Source organism: Oryctolagus cuniculus, chromosome 6 (genome assembly GCF_051225735.1).
Source record: "Oryctolagus cuniculus isolate XC-2025 breed Fujian yellow rabbit chromosome 6, ASM5122573v1, whole genome shotgun sequence".
NCBI lineage: Eukaryota > Metazoa > Chordata > Mammalia > Lagomorpha > Leporidae > Oryctolagus > Oryctolagus cuniculus.
The window spans coordinates 18,773,318-18,794,484 of record NC_142872.1 but is presented as its reverse complement, the minus strand read 5'-3'; the positions used below and the strand labels follow the sequence as shown (position 1 = coordinate 18,794,484).

Below are 21,167 nucleotides of genomic sequence, written 5' to 3'. Positions count from 1 at the left end.
GATTGGAAGTAGAGCAGCTGGTACTTGAACTGGCACACACATAGGATGGCAGCCATAAGACTGCAGGAGGCAGTCTTACCTGCTATACTACAATGCCATCCTCTGCAGCTTTCTTCTGAGAGTGGTATATGATGAATGTTTCTAGGTGTTTATTTTACTAACTCCAATATCTTCAGACCGTACCACATTATAAACATAAATAGCCTTGATCCTTGTTGCTTTATATGTAGGAAAATACATATGACAGGAGAGTTTAAATGGGTTTAATTATAAAATAGAATTTTTTCATTGCATTGCATTAAATCTGTCATATTTCTGGTTTAATTTGGTATAGTGTGTTTAATTAAGTTTTTGAATATCCAGGAAAGCACTTTCTTTTTTAACATAAAGTGCTTACATATGACAGTTTTAAAAAGTGTTAAGGAGCATTTTATAATCTTTCTCTTAAAATCACTTTTAATAGCACTACTTAATGAGCCTTATGTCATTTTTTTGGAATTCACAGTGACTGTGTTATCCGTGCAATCATAGTACCTAATTTCCACATTGCAGCATAGGCACAAAAGAATAATTGGCATCCAGGCAAAAGTCAGTGGTGCATTGGCAGCAAAAGTGAGTCAAATGTATGTGCAGAATGCTGTCCACACAGAGCTAGCAAGGACCCCTCTGCACAGGCCTCTGAAGTGCCTCTGAAGTGGCAAGTGAAGTTCACAAGATGAGATGAAGCCTTTAGAAGTTCCTACAGTAATGATAAGCTCACTGCCTGGGGCTTTATGAAAATTCCAGTGCACAGTGTCGCCTTGGAGTATTCTTGAGAAAACAAAACCTGAAAACAGAAGATGAAAAAAATATATATATATGCTTTATATATATATATATATATATATATATGTATGTATGTATGTATTTGAGGCAATGGGTGAATAATTGCTAAGGAATCTTAAGATACCATTCATTTAAAAAAGCCTAAGGGGGCCAGCCCTGTGGCGCAGTAGGTTAATCCTACACCTGCGGCACCAGCATCCCATATAGGCGCTGCTCCTCTTCCAATCCAGCTCTCTGCTTATGGCCTGGGAAAGCAGTAGAAGATGGCCCAAGTCTTTGGGCCCTTGCACCCATGTGGGAGACCAAAAGGAAGCACCTGGCTCCTGGCTTCATATCCACGCAGCTCTGGCTGTTGCGGCCATTAGGGGAGTGAACCAATGGACGGAAGAATTTCTCTCTTTTTCTCCCTCTCATTGTCTGTAACTCTACCTCTCAAATAAATAAATAAAATATTTTTAAAAATAAAAAAATAAAAAATCCTAAGTTAAAATCTTCAACTTGAGGAGCACTGGTGTAGATCATGGGAAAAGGGTAGGTACTAAGACGAGCAAGGGCGATGTGAGCAGGACTGCGGGAGCTGAAGCTGTTGTGTGGGTTCTGGTCATGGTGGCCGAAGCCGCCTGGCAAGGAGAGCTGAGTCAAGGGTCTTGGAAATAAAAGAAGAAGAGTGGGTTAAGAATAAGATTATGTGCTGAGGTTAGCATCAAACTAAGCATTGCCAGGATGATCCCACAAGCAGTGAGAACCTCTCAAAAATTTTTTTTAGCAAAACAGAAACAGAAATGAGGGGGCTGTAAATGATGACACAGAGCGGTGCCCAGGGTATGCTTGTTAAAACACAAAATGCAGAATCAGTCCTGTGTTAGGCACTGCCCTACATGTGTGGGTATTGTATGTATTTTGTGTGTGCCTTCTGTGTGTGGATTGTATGTACATGTGTGTGTTTACAACCAGTGAGGGAGAACCCCTGACTGTGTTTGACTGAAAGGTGGAGGGGGAGACCAGCATGAGACATTACAGTGAAGAATGTCTTAGTGACGGTGCTGGATTCACGTGAAGGGACCTGGTGGAGCAGGGATGCCAGGCACCAGCTTTATTTGAGTGTCCTAGAAAGAGACAGTTATACAGTGAGGAAGAAATTCCACCACACAAGGGCTTCAAGAGGTTCTTGGGAAATGGAATTAAAAGGTAAATATAGGGTCAGGTGCTGAGGCATAGTGTGCTTAGCCTCCACGTGTGGTGCCAGTATCCAATATGGGCATCTGGTTATGTCCCAGCTGCTCCTCCTCTGATCCAGCTCTCTGCTATAGCCTGGGAAAGCAGTGGAAGATGGCCCAATGTTTGGGCCCTGATTCCATGTGGAAGACCCCAAAGAAGTTCCTGGTTCCTGGCTTTGGATCAGCCCAGCTCCGGCCATTGCAGCCATTTGGGGAATGAACCAGCGAATGGAAGATGTTTCTCTCTGTCTCTCTGTTTTTCTGTCTGTAACTCTGCCTCTCAAATAAATAAATAAAATCTTTAAAAAAAAAAAAAAGCTAGATATATTTGAGTGCAAAACAGAAATGGAAATCCATGTGTAGTTTTTTCAGAAGATATATTTTCCATGAACTTTCTGAAGAGCCCCACGTATTTTAAAGGAAGAAGGACGCAGGGGAGCCACAGCATTTCTGTTTCTTTCATTGCACCTACTTCTAGTTACTCTTGAATGATGTGAACGTGGACATTCACATGAGCATATGTTAAGAATAGTGAGAATCTGCAAAATTAATCAAGGGGGACCCAGGCTGGAGCCAGACCAGCCAATGACGGAGACAATGGCTGTCATTTATCAAACACCTAGTCTCACTCTGACCTGGGCTAACCTGGTCCATGTTTCCTGGCTGAACCCTTCATTTTTTAATGAGCACAGCTCATTCAACAGGAGACATATTTATTTCATGGTACAACCCCTACTTTTACCAAGGTTTCATCACATTGTATAATTAACCATTTGTTCTCTTAAATCAAATTTAGACTAAATGTCAACCCATGAAACTCTGATAAGTGTGCTATTATTGTGTTTCAAGATAGACTTATATTTTAATCAGAAGAGATGAATTACTTCCTCTCTCCAAGTAGTTGTGAATAAGACTCCTGTAAGCCTTATTCAGGAAGTGTAGTGGGGGTGATAGGAGCTGATTGGAGGAAGAGACGTCTTTCATTACTTATGACATATCAGTTCTACAGTTAAACAAATACCAAGCATTTAGAGGGTTTTGTTTTTACGGCTCTTTTGCCTTTTTCCCTAACAGTTCCCTGTTTCAAGGAATGCTGTGCCTGAACTGCTGTTACTTTTATCAGGTTCTCTTATTCCAAATATTCTTCCATGTGACACTTTTATTTTTAATACAGTACTTCCAAAAGCCTTGAAATCGCAGACACACAAAAGAAAGTGTGGTAACTTCTAGCCTCTAGTTTGCCTTGAAATATACCTTTTCATGGGCTGGTGTTATGGTGCAATAGGTTAAGTTGCTGTCTGCAACACTGGCAACTCCTATCAGAGTTCCAGTTTGGCTGTTCTGCTGCTGGTCTAGCTCCCTGCTAATGTGCCTGGGAAAGCAGTGGAGGATGGCCCAAGTGTCCATGTGTGAAACCTGGATGGAGTTCCCTGCTCTTGGGATTGGCCTGGCTTAGCCCTGGCTATTGTAGCCTTTTGGGGAGTATTCCCAGATGGAAGATCTCTTTCTGTTTTTCCCTCTCTCTTGATCACCCTGCCTTTTAAATAAGTAAAATAAATCTACCAAAAACATACACCTTTCAGATGACCTTAACTGTGAGGCGCTGTGCCAGTCTGTATGTTAGGTTTTGGCTCACAGAATTGGAAGCAGATTGCCTGTCTCCCTGTTAACAGAGGAGACTACTTGTGGAATTTACGAAAACAATATGATGTACTTTACAGTTCTCTGTTGCTGCTCCCTGTGGGACTTAGTTTCTTCAGTACATATTATAGGACTAATCAGAGAATATTACTTATCAATTTTTTTATTTAAAAATTCCTCTCTAACATCAAAAATGTTTTTGGTTTAATGACGTGACAGTGTATATTCCTTGAGAAAATACATAGTGAGAAACTATTTCATAAAAACTTTAAATGAACTTTTTATTTTTATTAGTCATTCTGGCATGTCTATAAATGTAAATAATAAAATAGATGAATATCTTTTTATCAGAAGTGCTTGGGAACAGAACTGTTTTGGATTTCAGAGTTTTTGGAGAAATAATCACATATACTTTATGAGATATCTTGGGGATGAGAACCAAGTCTAAATAAAAAATTCGTTTCTATTTCTTATACACATAGCCTAAATGTAATTTTATGTATCATTTTAAATAGCTTTGAGCTTGAAACAAACTTTGTGATGTGAAATTTTCTGTCTGTGGTGTCATGTCAGCACTCAAACGTTCTGGGTTTTCGAGCGCTTTGGGATTTGTGCTTGGGATGCTTAGGTGTTAGTGCCTGTGTGCTGTGTGGCATTACGCACTCACAGTGCAGTGTGAAATGGAATTACAGACTATCACTGCCTCCTGATACAACTGCAGATGCCCAGGCTTGGGCCTGTTACAGAATGGATCCCCGAAGAGTCCCTGCTATGCACTCATTTTTTTTTTTTTTACTTAGTAAAGATTTTATTTTATTTTATTTTTATTTAATAAATGTGAATTTACAAAGTGCAATTTTTGCATTGTTGTGGCTTCCCCCCACCAAACTCCCTCCCTCCCTCCCTCCCTCCCGCGGCCCTCCCCTCTCCCACCCCCTCTCCCATCCCGCCCTTCATCAAGTTTCATTTTCAATTACCTTCATACACAGAAGATCAACTTAGTATACACTAAGCAAGGATTTCAACAGGCTGCCCTCACACAACCGCTCAAGGTATAGGGCATTGCTCGACTAGTAGTGTTGTCTTTAACTCTCATAGTAAAACACATTAAGGACAGAGATCCTACTTGGGGAGCACGTACCCAGTGACTCCCGTTGTTGATTTGACAATTGGCACTCTTATTTATGACGTCAGCAATCCCCCGAGGCTCTTGCCATGAGCTGTCTAGGCTATGGAAGCCTCTTGAGTTCACCAACTCTGAACTTGTTTAGTCAAGGCCATATCACAGTGGAGGTTCCTTCCTCCCTTCGGAGAAAGGTGCCTCCCTCCTTGATGGCCTGTTCCTTCTGCTGGGGTCTTGTTCACCAGGATCTTTCATTTAGGTTGTTTTTGCCACCGTGTCATGGCCTTCCATGCCCTATGCACTCATTTTACACCCAGTGCTTTATTTCCCGTGTGACCCTGTATTTGGACCACCACACCTTTAGAAGTGTATGGAGTTTCTTTGGCTTCTTTGTGATTTCTGACTTCATTCAGGCATGCACTGTGTTCAGAGAATATAGTCATACCATACCAGTCCTTTGACATGCAGTGTTTGCCTTATGGCTTAGTGAATGATCAGTGCTTAGAAATCTTCTGTGTTGTCTTGTAAAGGACATCCTCTTTCCAGCTGGTGAAGCTAGATTCTAGGTACATCCATCGGATCAGACTTGTTAAGTGTGCTAGACCCATTTTCTCTGTGCCTGTAAGATTTCATCCACTGTGTATGAATTACTGAAACACTTGTGTAGATATTCCACAGTGAAGATCAGTTTATCAGATTTACCATGTAGCTTTGCAAGTTTTTGTTTTGTGTGCTTTGATGCCATGTTATAAGGAGATAAGTTTTTAAAAGTATCATATTTTCCTGGTAAATTGAACCTTTGTTCATTACTTATTAACTTTCTGAAATTCTTCTTCTGTTTCAGAATATTTTATGATTGTCTATTTTATCTCTTTTTTTCTCACTTTTTGGTAACAGAAGTGAAGGATTTTAAGTCTAAGTCTATTTTATATTCTTCCTCTGAATCTTTCCACTTTCATAGGTTTTAACTGTCAATTTTAAACAGCTTCTATCTACTTTGTTCTCTTTCATTTGTGCACGGTATGGAAATCCCTGTCTTTACAACTGAGATTTAAATCCTTTTGAGTTTATTACAGTACTAATAGAGTTTTTATTTCTACTGTGTGCTTCAAGGCTCCTGTTTATTTTAGGGTTTTTGTTGCTGTTCTGTCTTTCCACCTTCTTGTTTTCTTTTAGATTGAGTCATGTCCTATTCTACTCTTTAAGAAATTATTTACTTTATTTCTGTACTTTCAGTGCCTGCCCTATCTGCTTTAAGATACACATGTAATATAAAGTCAAAAATTAGCTTGTGGTTTATCTTTATTAAACGATAAAAGATTATTATTAAACTTTGATCTCCTAACTTTTAAAAATTTTACCACATGATCCCTCCTTCATATGCAACAAGTTAATCACCACTCTTTAAATTGCTTTTTCCATTTACCCACATATCTAGTAATGTTTTTTAATCATCTTTCCTTGGTAAATCTCCGGCTTTCCAGTGGAATCCTTTTCCTTTTACCTGAAATAGCTTTTTCAACATTTCCTATCATATAAAACATTTCTTTTCTCTTTTTTAAAGATTTATTTATTTATTTGAAAGTCAGAGTTACACAGAGAGAGGAGAGGCAGAGAGAGGGAGGACTTCCATCGGCTGGTTCACTCCCCAATTGGCCACAACAGCCAGAGCTGTGCTGATCCAAAGCCAGGAGCCAGGAGCTTCTTCCAGGTCTCCCACACGGTACAGGGGCCCAAGGACTTGGGCCTTCTTCGACTGCTTTCCCAGGCCACAGCAGAGAGCTGGATTGGAAGTGGAGCAGCCAGATCTCAAACCAGCTCCCATATGGGATGCCAGCACTTCAGGCCAGGCTGTTAACCCGCTGCACCACAACGTTGGCCCCACATAAAACATTTCTGGTGGCAAACTTCAGTGTTTGCCTGAAAATGGTGGCAGCTTGCTCTGTGAGAGCCTGGTGTCCTGGGGCACAGGACGTCAGAGTGGCAGCTGTTACGTCACAGGGGCAGGTTGACTCCATTGTGTTCCCACTGTCCTTAGGAGCTCATTCAGAAGTTGGCACTTGATGTTTTCACCAATACCATGCCCTTGGCAGATCATCTGTCTTGACTTGCTACCTACTTTTAGATCTTCGGTGTGTCTCTTATTGTTCTGCAGTGATGTAGAAAGTTAGTATCTTTTATTTTTAATCGCACCTTCAATGTAGTGGACCTCTTAGATCCAGAAGTTCTTAGAGTGGTATCTGCTGAATATTGCCGCTTCCCATTCTGCCGCCCATCTCTTTGTAGTACTCCTACTGAAGGTCTATTACCCTTGCACACTCACTTCCGTATTTCCCTATCTCTTTTTGATACTTCTCATTTCTTTGTTTAAGATTACATATTTATTTGAAAGAGAGAGTGATCTTTGAAACACTAGTTCACTCCTCACATGCCCACAACAGCCAGGGCTGGGCCAGGCTGAAGCCAGGAGCCAGGGACTCCATCTGGTGTGCCACATCGAGGGCAGAAGGCCAGGTGCCTGGGCCATCATCTGCTGTCAACCTAGGCAGATTAGCAAGAAGCTTAATGGGAAGTGGAGCTGGGACTTAATACCTGGTACTCTGATACAGGACATGGGTGTCCAAAGAAGCATCTTAACCCACTGTGCCACAGTGCCCATTCTCGTTTCTGTGTCTCTCTGGATGACTTTGACAGTTATCTGTTTCTACCTGCTCAATAATTATCTCTTTATCCACATACAATACAGTTGTTTAATATTCAGATATTTTAGTTCAGTTATAACAGTCTTCATTTATGAAAATTGAGCTCTTAAATCTGTTCTTTCAATGTTTATGGGTTCTTTACCCCCTGTTTATATTTTCAGACTTTAATTGCTTTAAAAACATTAAATATAATTTGGCTATTTAATTAGCAATATTTTACAGTAATAATTGTCAGAATTGGTCTGACCATTCCAGTATCTGAAATAGGCTGTTTAATCAACCAGTTTGGTTCATTGAGTCTTATTTCTTTGTGTGTTTATTTATTTTACTGTTAGCTACTCCTTTTCCCTGGAAAGAATTTATGGGCATCCTCTGAAACTTTCACTTACACTAAGTTCTCTATTTGTCTTGGCTTTTGTGAGTTTCTTGAAGAATCTCCTCTTCTTTGACATTTTGCAGACCAAAAGCCTAGTATGAGACAAGTTGTCAAAGCTTTTTGGTGAGGACAAGGTTGTGGTTGCACATTCTTAGGGAGATCTTCCTTTTTCATCATACAGTATCAAGTAAAGACAGGTTTCTCACCTTGCTCACTCCGCACAATACCAATATATAATGTTAGTGCCACCTGGATCCCTACTTTATAAGGGCATTCTGTTCTACATAATGGGCTTTTTATCTCTTAGACTTTGGGCCCTATCAAACTCTTGGAGATGCAGTTCAGAGTCTGCAGAGTTAAATTCAAGCCAGAGCCCTGCTGCCCACTCACCTCCCGTTGTCATCTCATTTTGGGGGCTCCTGTTACCCTTCCTTTCACCACGGCGTGATTTTGTAAAGTGTTTCCATACTTTATCCACATTATTTTAATTGGGAGGCAGATTTTGGGTAGCTAAGCCATCACTGTGCTAGAAACAAGCCCAACTCTGGAGTTTTAAAACTGTCCTCTGTGCCTTTGAGTAATAAAGGTTAAATATAGTTCTACATCAAACAGTTAATACTTGGGTGTAAAACCAGGGCTCCAGATCCAAGTACATGGTTTATGGGTTTTGATTTTGTTTTTTCAGTCCTTGAGCTGCCACCTCTTCCTTGTCGAAGACTGGAAGAGAGAAATACTTGCATCCACTTCATGGTTGCATTTCATACATTAAGTGATTATTAAGTTTGGGACTTTGCTAATTTACTTATTTTTTTATTTTATTTTTTTATTTTTTGACAGGCAGAGTTTAAACAGTGAGAGAGAGAGACAGGGAGAAAGGTCTTCCTTTTGCTGTTGGTTCACCCTCCAGTGGCCGCCGTGGCCGGTGCGCTGCGGCCGGCACACCGAGCTGATCCGATGGCAGGAACCAGGTGCTTCTCCTGGTCTCCCATGGGGTGCAGGGCCCAAGGACTTGGGCCATCCTCCACTGCCCTCCCGGGCCACAGCAGAGAGCTGGCCTGGAAGAGGGGCACCCGGGACAGAATCCGGCACCCCAACCGGGACTAGAACCTGGTGTGCCAGTGCCGCAAGGCGGAAGATTAGCCTAGTGTGCCACGGCGCCGGCCGGGACTTTGCTAATTTATATTCTATTCTTGAGGAGTGTGGCAGGCCAGAAAATTCAGAATTATACAATCCTGAATCCATCGTTTGTTGTGATGGATCATTCTTGGGAATAGAAATCTACCTTGAAATTATTTGCAGTGGGGCTTTCTGCCCAAGCCCTACTCTGAAGTTTTACATTTGCTCTTGGCCAGAAGGCCAAGCAGCGATCCTACTCTTAAAGTTTTAAACATGTCTGCATACCTTTAAGCATCAAACTCTGTGCTTTGCTTTTGAACACATCGGTTTTTTGTTTGTTTGTTTGTTTGTTTGTTTTTTTACAGAGGAGAAGGGAGGGAGTAGCCTAGAAAAAAGCATTCTGACTCTTGCATGGAATATCTTAAAGACAGTTTTATTTCGAGGTAGCTTCGAAGCAAACCAAAACATAGAAGCAACGTAGACCATTTAAGAAAATAGTGTGCTTATCTTAAACACGACCTAGTGCTGATAGTTTTGACTTTATCTGCTAATAGGATTGTTGCAGTGAATAGTTTCGATCTACATCACGGATAATGCAGTGCGTGGCTGTTTATGTCTTTCCTGTGATCATATCCAAACTTCTTTGAAAGCATCTTGATAAAAGTTGAACAAAATAGTTAACTTGGCTCAAAATTTTTTCCACTAGTTAAAATAAAAAGAATGTAAGTTATAAACCCACAGAGTTCACAGATGATACTGATTTCTTAGCCTTATTCACTTTTTTATTTTATGCAGTCTTTTTTAGTTTTTATAACTTGTCTTCTAGAGTTCTGATCCAGTCGAGTGACTTCTGTCAGTCATATTGGGTCTCGTAATTTCCCTACCTGGAATTCTGTGGTTTAATGGACAGACTCCTTACCGCAGAATTTCTCCCAGACCCTGTGGCTGCTTCTGAGTTCTCGCCCCACTTATTCTGATCACCAGTAGACATAATCAGGTGCACCTTGTTCTTGAAAAGGTCTCATCCAGCCTCCTGAGAACTCGGCAGTGTGTGTCTTCAGCCTGCCTGCTCTCTGGTTCCAGGCTCACTTATTCAACATGCCAAATGCAGCCGGCTCTACAGAGAACCTTCCTAGTGTCCTTCCAGTGTTTCTGCTGCATTCATCCCCATCTCAGCTGTGCCACTTAAAAACCTGGCAAATGTCCAGGACTTCCTCGTCGAGGCCTCACACCGCGCCGGTGCCCATTGTCTGTCACTCACTCACTGTCGTCATCTTCCCTGCTAGCAGCCTCATATGTCAGCTGAATGCTCCCAGACTCCTCTCCATTGGTCCTCCCGCCCTCACTACGGTCAATTCTCGTAGCACCTGAAGAGATGGCTGACTTAAAAATGCAAGCCGTTGTCTTTTCTCTAAGTAAAGCTGGTGCACAACTCTCACACCCTCTAGATAACACCCAGAAGGCCCTCACAGGCCATGTCCAGGGCCCTGCCTCTTGGCCTTTCTCTGCCTCTGAGCTCATTTCTTCTGGTCTCCTCTGTGCACATGAATCTTTGTCTATCTTTTGAGCTGGTTTTACCTCAGAGACTCCCTGTTGCTCATGCCTTCACGTTAATGAAGACTCTGCTCAGATGCCCCTGTATCAGTCATCTGTGTGCACAGCACAAGTCAGAACCTCAGTGGCACAGAACAGTGCCCATCTGCAGGCAGCTGAGGTTTGGGACTGGGGTGCTGCTTCCTGCAAGCTCCAGACCCGTCCAGGCATGGCTTCTTCCTGAGCTTGGCCCTTGCGCCTGCTCCGTGTCCTTCAGTTTTGGATCCCTGGGATGTAGCATGCAGTAGGTGCTCAGTCGTCTGGATAAATGAGTCAAGAAATAAATGTCTTGAAGGTAAGAGAACAAAGGATAGAGGAGGTAAAGGCATTCATTTCACAAAGACTCTGTTCCAGTGTGTGATATGATCGCTGTAAGAGCCGAAGGTAACTGTCATGTCTTCTGTTTTATTTCAACGTGTTCAGATCAGAGAACAGGCACATGTTTCTCGGGCCTGGTGAACGGTCGCTGTGCACAAGAGCTCCCGGGCAGAATGACGAAAATGCAGTGCTGCTGTGAGCCCGGCCACTGCTGGGGCGTCGGAACCATTCCCGAGGCCTGTCCCGTCAGAGGCTCTGGTGAGTGCGGGCTCCTGCTGCGAGACAGACAGTGTCAGGGCAGTGACGCACAGCCCTGCACTCTGCTCTTCTCCTTGGAGTCAAGTTGCCTTTGGATTCCGGATAGAATGTTCAACCTGTTGGGGGTAGAGTGGCATTGCTCAGTCGGGGTCAGTTTTGAGAATGCTTGATGAGTGACATCAGACAGATGCCTGCAAGCTGCATTGACTTCTTTCTGTGCAGGCCCAGTCCCGTGTCACTTCCTGATGGGTCTACATGTATAGATTGTTTTGTCCTGGGACAAACACCACGGAGTAATGTGTATGCTTGCACAAACCTGGGTGATGCAGGTCTGTCACTCAACACGACCTCTGAGACACAGTATATACGAGATATAGGAGGGTGCTGCTGACGGCACAGAGCGCACACTCTTTTATGGTCAGTTTTTCTTAATAAGTAGGATATCCTATAAAATAATGATTTAAAACATGGCTTACTAAATGTATAACCCAGTAACATGGGTGCTCAATGTCATTGTCACATATTATGTACTATGCACATTTATGAGTTACAATTTTTTATAACTGACAGCACTGTAGGTTTGTTTACACCAGCATCACCACAAAAATTGTGAGTTATGTGTTCTGCTAGGACAGTACAGTGATCACTAAGTGATACGAGTATTTCAGCTCCGTTATAATCTTATGGGACCACATTGTATGTGCAGCCTGTCATTGGCCAAAATGTCATTTTGTGGCTCATGACTATATTTTTAATAGTTATTTTGAGTGTATTTCAATGCAGTTTTTAAACCTCCTGATCTTTCATTCCAGAGTTTGCATACTCTCTGAGTAACAAAATTCTACCTGCATTTGTATTTTCTTTTAATCAGGAATACCTTCAGCTTTTAATGTCACACTCCTTGAAGGTATTTCCTCGCTTCTCATTACCTTGAAAATTAATAATCCAAGAGTTTGAAGGTACGTCTCATTCACTTTGTTACAGTACCTGACTTATACATGAAGCTACATTGGCAAATTACTTAAGGATGAATGAGAAGTAGCTCCTCTTTTTACATATAACATGAGTAGCAAAATGTTCATTTTTATCACATTAATATAAAGGTGATATTTTTGACATTTTATCTTTATGTTGAATTATGTCATGAAAATGATTAAAATGTTTGAAGTATAAATATAAATACCTATATGTACTCTTACAGTGGAAAAGCATCAAAATGCATTCATTGAAAATTTTAAAAACAATAAAACACCAACAATATTAAATACAGAAAGCAGAGTTAATGGCTAGTAGATGATTTTGAGACTTCCTTTTCCACTAGTAGTATATAATTAATAATTTTTATTTCTTCTGATATTCTAATTCTGCAAACAGTTAAGGAAATAGTTTAGTTGCTATGAAGATACTTCCACAAGGTTATGGAAAATGAAATTAAGAGATAGGTTTGTTTTGGTAAAAGAAGATTTTTAAATTCATGCATACCATGAGTCTTAAAGCACTTCAGTAAAAACATGTATTATGAAAAAGACATACATAAATTTCAAAATTATTTTGCACCAGAATACACATCCTTAGTTCTGTTTTTCTACAAATTGTTTGAAATGCCCATACATTCTTCTCATTATTCAGTTTTGCTACTTGGACAAACAAGGAACAGATTCAAAGCTTCCTTGATATTGTTTGCTACTGAAATTTACACTAGAAAACATAATTGTTTTGTAGGAATTTTAGTATGTAATTCCTAAAGGGAAGAAAAGAGACTGGAAAATCTGTTGATGTAGTCTTTAATGAGGATTAACATATAGAAAAGATATACAATGAATTACCTAAAGCTTTTAAACATTTCATGCATTCACAGCTACACCTGGAGTTTTTTAGTTGCACTTAGAAGCATATAATTAAAATGCACATACAAATAATTGGGTATGCAACTCAGTTAAAATAATGTGGCATTTAGGTTTTAAATTTTTCCTGAAATATCTGTACCTTTTCCCTATCAGAGATAGCATTGAAAACCTTTATGAAGATAGTAACCTACTTATTCACCTTGTATAGCTTAGGTTAGCTAAAAATGAGCTATAGCAACCTGTTAGTTGCTTCTGGTATGTAGAAGGACATCCATTTGTGTTTCACTGAACTTTCTGTTCTTCTAGATGAATATCGCAGACTTTGCATGGATGGACTTCCAATTGGAGCGATTCCAGGGAGTGCTGGTGCCAGGCCAGGAGGTGCTGGGGGGAACGGCTTTGCCCCAAATGGAAACGGCAATGGCTATGGCCCAGGAGGGGCAGGCTTCATCCCCATCCCTGGAAGCAATGGCTTTTCTCCTGGTGTAGGGGGCGCCGGTGTGGGAGCTGGGGGCCAGGGACCCATCATCACTGGATTGAGTAAGTGATCATTTACCATGGATTCTTGTTTTCTGCATCAAGTCATTTTATAATATATATCTACCTTGCTTTTATTTTTCAAAAGAGGTGTGTGTTGGGGCAGGGGGCTGAGTAGGGGAGAAAGAGAGAACATCTGTTTCTGGGTATAAAAAAATATAGTAATACTAAACTTAGGAGAATATATGTCTGTTTCATGAACTTTCTGCTAAGCTGGGGAAAAGAATGTGTGGTCCAGGCCCTGTGAAGTATAGACAAGAGCCTTATAGTAGTGCATTCTGGGTAATGCCACCACAATGCCCGTGTTTGGGTCCCTGTGCATTTCATTTGGCCATCACAGCAGGCCTCTTCATGTATCCACTGAATTAAATTCCACTGTCCTTTCTCAACTGACATAAAAAACTGGACGGGTCTTGCTCTGTGCCTCTGCCCCTGCTTTAATGTGCACATGTTGCTTTTCCTCATTCTTTTTCTTTAAATTGCTTAAGAAACTGAGAGAAGTTGGATTCAGACCAGGATTGGCATTTGTGTTGATGACGTTGACATTCATGGTTTTGTTAAGCATTGCTCTTGCTAGTAATATTTAATGATATCCTACAGTGCTATGTTTGTTCTTTTTGGCATGTTGCCTGCGTCCTCTCTCTGAATAATCAACAGTTAGAAGAAAGAAATGGAAGATACTCACGTGCACAGTAGAACATTCCTTAAGTTTTTAAAAGACATTGTTAGGGGCAAGTCTCCAGACTTAACAAATGCAAGTTAAAACCATGTGTCCCAATTTAAGACGACTAATTCACATATTACTTGTGCTTTGATTTTCCATAGCCATCCTGAACCAGACAATAGACATCTGTAAACACCATGCTAATCTTTGTCTAAATGGGCGCTGTATACCTACTGTCTCTAGCTACCGATGTGAGTGCAACATGGGCTATAAGCAGGATGCAAATGGAGACTGCATAGGTGAGTTCATGGTTCTCTAACCCTTGAGTTTTTTAATATCCCTTAGACTATTAGAACAAATAGGACAAAATATTTAACAACATCAAAAGTCTTGAAGTAAAACTAATTTTTGAGCTGTCTCCTATTGCATACCGTTCCCCATGCCCTCCTTAGTTTGCTGTTGTGTTGGGACATTAAGAGAATTCTCAGCCTTTAGGCCCTAAGTGTTGTGATTTCTGTCTCTGACTCTCCTGTTCCTTCCTCCTTAGCATTGCTATTCCTCATATAAAGATGAAAAAGAATCTTCCTTATGGTGGATATATTTTGAAAACAGTTTGTGGGAGGATGAATCCATTTTTAAATGATGACAAGATGATAAAAGTCCACTAAAATCTGATACTCTAGAATAATAGTTCTCAAATGCTTTGGTCTCAGAGCCATCTAAACTGAAAAATTATTGTTTATATCTTTTAATAATTACCTTGGAAATCAGATAAATTTTTTCAAACATGTATTAATTTTAAAATAACAATATTAAGCCCACTGCATATTAACATAACATTTTTATAACAAACTGTATTTTCTAAAACAGAAAGTTTTGAAACCATTGCCATTGTTTTGCATTTTTGTAAATCTCTTTAATGTCTCCCTTAATAGAAGCCAGCTGAATCCTCGTGTCTGCTTCTGTATTTAATCTGTTGCAATATGTTATTTTGGTTGGAGGATACAATGATAATGCATCTTCAAACAGATAGGCAGTAGGAAAAGGGGAGGAATACCTCATGGACTTTTCAGTTAATTGTGAACATTCTTTTTGTTACTCCACTAAAGTCAGCAAAGAAGCATTCTTAAGGCTTAGTTGTAGTGTAGAATCTGAATCTATGTCACTTAGCTTTTTGTGCTTTGTTACACTAAGGCCACTGGTCTGTCTGGTACTTCCACTGAATTTTGTAACATGAATTGGTCATTTAAAATATGTTGGCTCACCGTGTTATATGGATCTTTCTGAAGTTGGTGTATTTTGCTATTTTCCTGTCAAAGAAATCACACTTGATAATGGAGCAATTAAATTCATTAGAAAGGTCTTTAAATATTGATGAACAGTCAAGCACATAGTAGTAAAAACACTTGCTGAGTACTGTCACTTTTTAGGTTCAGTTTTAACCTATCATCAAATCTAGCCTGTTGTTTTCATTATGGTGACAGATTGACTTCATTGTTTTTAAGAATCCTTCTGCCACAGATCTGCATAACTGCTTTGTCAATCATCCTTGAAGTGCAAATAGTATTCTTTGAGAAAGGCTGCTAATTTGGCATAGAACTCCAACAGTTGCACAAACACTTTTCTTTGGAACACTCGTGACACTTCAGTCAGCAACAACAATGTGTAATGTTCATTTTATCACACTTTTTTATAATGTATTCTTAAGGGGCAAGATATAACATCGTGAATTCTTACTGCTTGATGATTGATTTTTTTTTTTAAGTTAAAATGACTGGTTTTGTTGACACACTGTGAATTCATGGCAGTGGCTAATACAGCAGTTTGCTGGCGCTGCCTTAATCTGTGCTAAAGCATAACCCCTACCTTCGAAGTCAGCGAAATTGTTAGCAAGATGAGAAAGGTAAAAGATTTTAATCTGCATCTCATCATTTCAGTAACCTCTAGGGGCTCACGGACCCTTCCTCGCAAACAGCTGCTACAGCATCCTCACATTTCTTCTAGGTCAAACACAAAAGGTTTATCCGCAAGAGGAATTCACAAGACATTTCCCCGCAAAATCAGTGGCGGACTTGAAAGTTGTGATGCCCCAAATTCCATTTTAATTGATTGTTTTTGGTTCATTTCAGTTTTTTTTTTTTTGTATTATATGAAGTATGGATCAAAGTTAATGTTGTTGTGTATCAGTATCTGTTACCATCTGGTGAAAAGAGTATGTTTTCTCTATTGCACATTTCTTGAAAATCAGTTGTCCATACATGTTGTCTATTTCTGGACCTGTTCCATTGATCTGTTTGTATTTACATCAGTTCCTCGTAACTGTGACTTTTTAATGTTTTGAAATCGGGTCGAATGAGTTCCCCAACTATGTTCTTTTTCAAAGTTGTCTTGGCTATTCTAAGTCCTTTATATGTCATATTGCTTTTATACTCATTTTGTCATTTCCCAAAAAGTAAATAAAATAGGAACTGATGTTCTGACACAACTGACCCAGCTTCCTGCCCATTTGCCTGGAAGACAGTAGGTGATGGCCCATGTACTTGGGCACCTGCTGCCCATGTGGGAGACCAGGATGGAGTCCTGGCTGCTTACGGTGGCCTACCTAGAGTTGGGTCTTGGCCGCCATCTGGGGATATGTATGTTCTCTCCCAGTGCACAGTTCTTTCTTGTGTTCATCAGGATTATCCCTAAGTATTTCATTCTTTGATGTTACCATAAACGATATATTTTTTGTTTCAATTTAACTTTCTTTTAAATATGGATATCTTCCTCTTGTTTTCTTGCCTTATTGCTGTGGTTAGAACCTCAAGTACAGCGTTAAATAGAAGCAGTGAGGTTCAGTACCCTTGTTTTGTCTGTAATCCAAGGGAAGCATTCAGTGTTTTAAGTTTAAGCTGGACATTAGCTGCACAGTTTTTTAAAATATGTTTTACCAAGTTGAGGAAGTTTCCTCTTCTTAGCCATCTGGAGATATTTTATCTGGGATAAATGTTTTGTCAGGTTATTTTTCTGCTTCTCCTAAGATGAGAATTTGGAATTTTATTTTTTAACTTATTAATATGGTTACTTTTTTATATTCCTGTGATAACTCTGTTGATTATAATGGGTTATTCTTTTTGTGTTGTTGAATTTGAATAGAAAAATATTTTTTTGAAATTTTTACATTTGTGTTTGTGAAGGATAGTGGTGTATGATGTTCCTTACTTATTATATATTTGGTTTTGGTGTCATGGTAATACTGGCCTTATAAAAAAAATAAGTTGGGATGTGTTCCAGCCATTTAAATTTCTCAAGGAGTTTGTGCAGAGATGTTTGGTACAATCTAGAAAATATGATTATAAGTATGTGATATATAAAACATCCCCTCTTGTACATACATACACAACTACAGTCTATCAAACTGAAATTTTATTGGCTGCGCTTATCTGTTAATATTTGTCTCCTCTCTCCCTCCCTCCCTCCCTCTGTCTCTCTATCTCTCTCTCTCTCCTTCCCTCCCCCTTCTCCAGTCTCCTTTTGTGTCTCTCTACCTTTCATGAAAAAAAAATCGTTTATTTGGTGGAAAAATTTTTGAAGTCCATGCATACAAGGGTCTTCAGAAGGTTCATGAAAAGTGCATATTACATAAAATAACGCCTGGTTTCAAAAATTTTTTGCCCCAAAATAAACTTATCTTTTAATTCCATTTTCCCCATATGTCTGCACAGATACTCTGTTAAAATAAACCTTGAAACATCTGTGTTTTACCCAAACATTATCACAAATGGTTCCATTCTGGGTGGGTCTCACCATTTAACCCCACAATGTTAAAATCCCTGCAGGGTTTTCTAGCTGTTCTAATCCACAGAAACATAGCTTAAAGTTAGAACATATTGGCAGGAAACAAGTTTTTTAATGTTTAATGCTAGGCTCTTTGGAGTATATGCCTATAATCAGCTTAAGTCTATAAAGAACATATCAGCATTTCAGAAAAAGCTAGGAGGATTTACTTGAATTAGTATTTTAAATTATGAGAGCCCAAGAGAAGAGTGGTAACTGTTTTAATTGTGCCAGTGTTTTAAGCAATAACAAACTGCCCTTGATGTTTGGGAACTTTTATGAGTCACCTGATGAAGCAGTGTAACTTGAAAAGCAGTGACTGTGTTCAGGGATCAAAGACGAGGAAAGTAGAATGGGGTTCATTCTATTATGAGAATTGCTCTCGAGGTCTGAAAACAGTTATAGTTACTCACCACGTTTTTTGTTTACTTTTCTTGAGAACTTTTGCTCTGACGTGAAATTCTGTGACTGCGGGTGCCTGCTGAAGTCACCCTGCCGTTAGCAGTGGGTTTCATTCAAATCGTCATGTTTTGGAAGAGTAAGAAAATGCCTGTTTCTGTAGGTCTGCAGGTAGTCTCAGAGCCCTTGTAAGCAGAGAAAACTCATTTTGAAAGTGGCATACAAGATGCTTTTCAAGAGCAAGCATTCCTTAACCCCAACAGGATTCGAAAATTTAAGTAATCATTTTAATAATCAACATTTTCCACAATTTATTTATTTTGAGTATTAAATTCCTGTGAATTTTGCTTAAAAATGCCCAGTCCCTAATGAAAGCATAAAAAAATCAAAATGGGCCAGTGGGGGTCCTGAAATGTTAAACAATAAAAAGGAGGCAAAAGGAGGCATGAAATCCACATTTCAGAAGGCAGCAGTGGCCAATGGTGATCAGTCTAAAATTTCCAATCCTACTATGATTCCAACAAAGCAAAAAGCAATCAATGGGACTTTAAAATCTTACAGAATATAAGGTCGCTAACAGAGTTTTGGTGCTTGTTTTCACTTCCAAAGAAGAAATGAGTGAGTCAACTGTGGCATCTCCTCTGTGTACCAGACCCCCCCATGAGGTCCCTCAGGCTCTAAATGAATGCTGGCTGTAATGGCCTATCTTAGGCACAGCCTTCGTAGCCACGCAGCCTTGGCTGTGGGTTCTCGAGAGGAGCAAGCGAGGAGCTGCCTGTTGGGTGCACAGTCACCCTTATCAAGATGAACTAGGACATTCTTTAATGATAGCAGTTCAGTTATGTTCACACCAAGACTTTAGGTGATCTTCAGCAGTGCATACCGAGGTGCTACTTCATATCGGAAAACCCGTTGCTGATCCTTTATGTGCTTGCTAGTGTTCCCAGCTGCTTCCTCCTTGCACTTCGTTCCTTTGACTCAGTAGAATCGATGTTATCCACTCCATGTTTTAATGTGATGACTCTTAATGGGCAGACGGGCTCCCTGGGTGAATTGAAAAAGCATTTAATCCTTTTATTACTTGTTGTTTTTATTTTATTCACCGTGAGGTTTCATTTTGGTTTCTCTGCTTTACCAGAGGGGGCTTAATTGCATTCAGTCTGAGTGTTGACATAAATGAGGTTGGTGAGTTTGATAGAGCCCAGTTTTTTTGTGAAGGACTTCTGTGAAAGGAATAATCTGTTTTTTTATTATTTATTTATTTTTGACAAGCAGAGTGGACAGAGAGAGAGAGAGACAGAGAGGAAGGTCTTCCTTTGCCGTTGGTTGACCCTCTAATGGCCGCCGCGGCTGGCTTGCTGCGGCCGGCGCACCGTGCCAATCCAATGGCAGGAGCCAGGTACTTATCCTGGTCTCCCATGGGGTGCAGGGCCCAAGCACTTGGGCCATCCTCCACTGCACTCCCTGGCCACAGCAGAGAGCTGGCCTGGAAGAGGGGCAACCGGGACAGAATCCGGCACCCTGACGGGGACTAGAACCTGGTGTGCTGGCGCCACAAGGCAGAGGATTAGCCTAGTGAGCCGCGGCACCGGCCGGAATAATCTGTTTATTAAAATGGTAAACTTGTGAATTGATTCTTTTGTTCTGCTCTCCAATTTAGCTGAAATTGGAGATGTTAATGGCTTCTACATGTATATGAAATGGCAAATCATTATGCCTGATCAACTAGCCAGGTTTTTAGTTTGCCAGTATTCAAAACTGTATGTAGTAGGCCTTGTTTAGGGAGGATGAACTGAATTTGTTATACAGTTTGCCACTTGGTTTTGGCAGTGCCTGAATTTTATAAAGGGTTTGCATTGAATAAAGCCTTAGAAGAGACCCGTGAGGACCCTGTGCTGTTGCTCAGTGGGTAAAGCCTCTACCTACAGAGTCGGCATCCCATATGGGTGCCTGTTCGAGTCCCGGCTGCTCCACTTCTGAGCCAGCTCTCTGCTGTGGTCTGGGAAAGCAGTGGAAGATGGCCCAAGTCCTTGGGCCCCTGCACTCATATAGGAGACCTGGAAGAAGCTCCAGGTTCCTGGCTTCGGATGGGCCCAGCTCTGGCCTTTGCAGCCAATTGGAGAGTGAACCAATGAATGGAAGACCTCTCTCTCTCTGCCTCTGCCTGCCTGTAACTCTGCATTTCAAATAAATAAATAAAATCTTAAAAAAGAAGAAGAAAACCTTCAGTGTAAAGCATTGACTTTCTCAAATTTAATCTCTGAACTGCCGTTTGCATAAAATTCATTTATGCAAAAAAAATTCCTGTGCCAATGCTAGATATTATAGAAACATAAAGCTACTGAAAACAATAGGCTTTGTTTTAGTCTTCTGCCATTTTCTGTCCCCTCCATGTTTGTTATTTCAAAATATTATCAAACTGCCTGCATATATAATTGCATATGAGTTCACAAAAAAGCAGTAACAAAGAAATGTCATGATCCATCAACCTCTGCTTAAAACTAGTAACAGTGACAATGCATAATACAAATCTGTATCTCTGAAAACCTCTCTTTCTTGTTATGACATTGAAGTAAGTAAGTATGAACCTGCCCGGATTGCTATTGATAATAAGCATTATAACCTATTGGAACACATAACTGTCTCTTTCCAGAGCCCATGCTTTTAATCATTGCGCATTATTCCAGCTGAAAAAATAATTATTTCTTGATTAAAGCAAATTCCCTCTACGC

At 40.3% G+C, this 21,167-nt stretch overlaps 1 protein-coding gene across 2 annotated transcripts in view; it reads left to right on the top strand.

The window, feature by feature from the left end:
* Window positions 1–21,167, top strand: part of FBN2 (fibrillin 2) — a 236,114-nt gene that overhangs the window by 104,634 nt on the left and 110,313 nt on the right. For both annotated transcript variants that reach the window (XR_016235341.1, XM_002710087.6), the window contains exons 9-11: window positions 11,017–11,169; window positions 13,323–13,556; window positions 14,379–14,516. Coding sequence is in view for 1 of the 2 variants with exons in the window: in XM_002710087.6 (XP_002710133.2) it covers window positions 11,017–11,169; window positions 13,323–13,556; window positions 14,379–14,516 (525 nt within the window). In the remaining variant the exon portion in view is untranslated. The remainder of the gene's footprint in view (window positions 1–11,016; window positions 11,170–13,322; window positions 13,557–14,378; window positions 14,517–21,167) is intronic.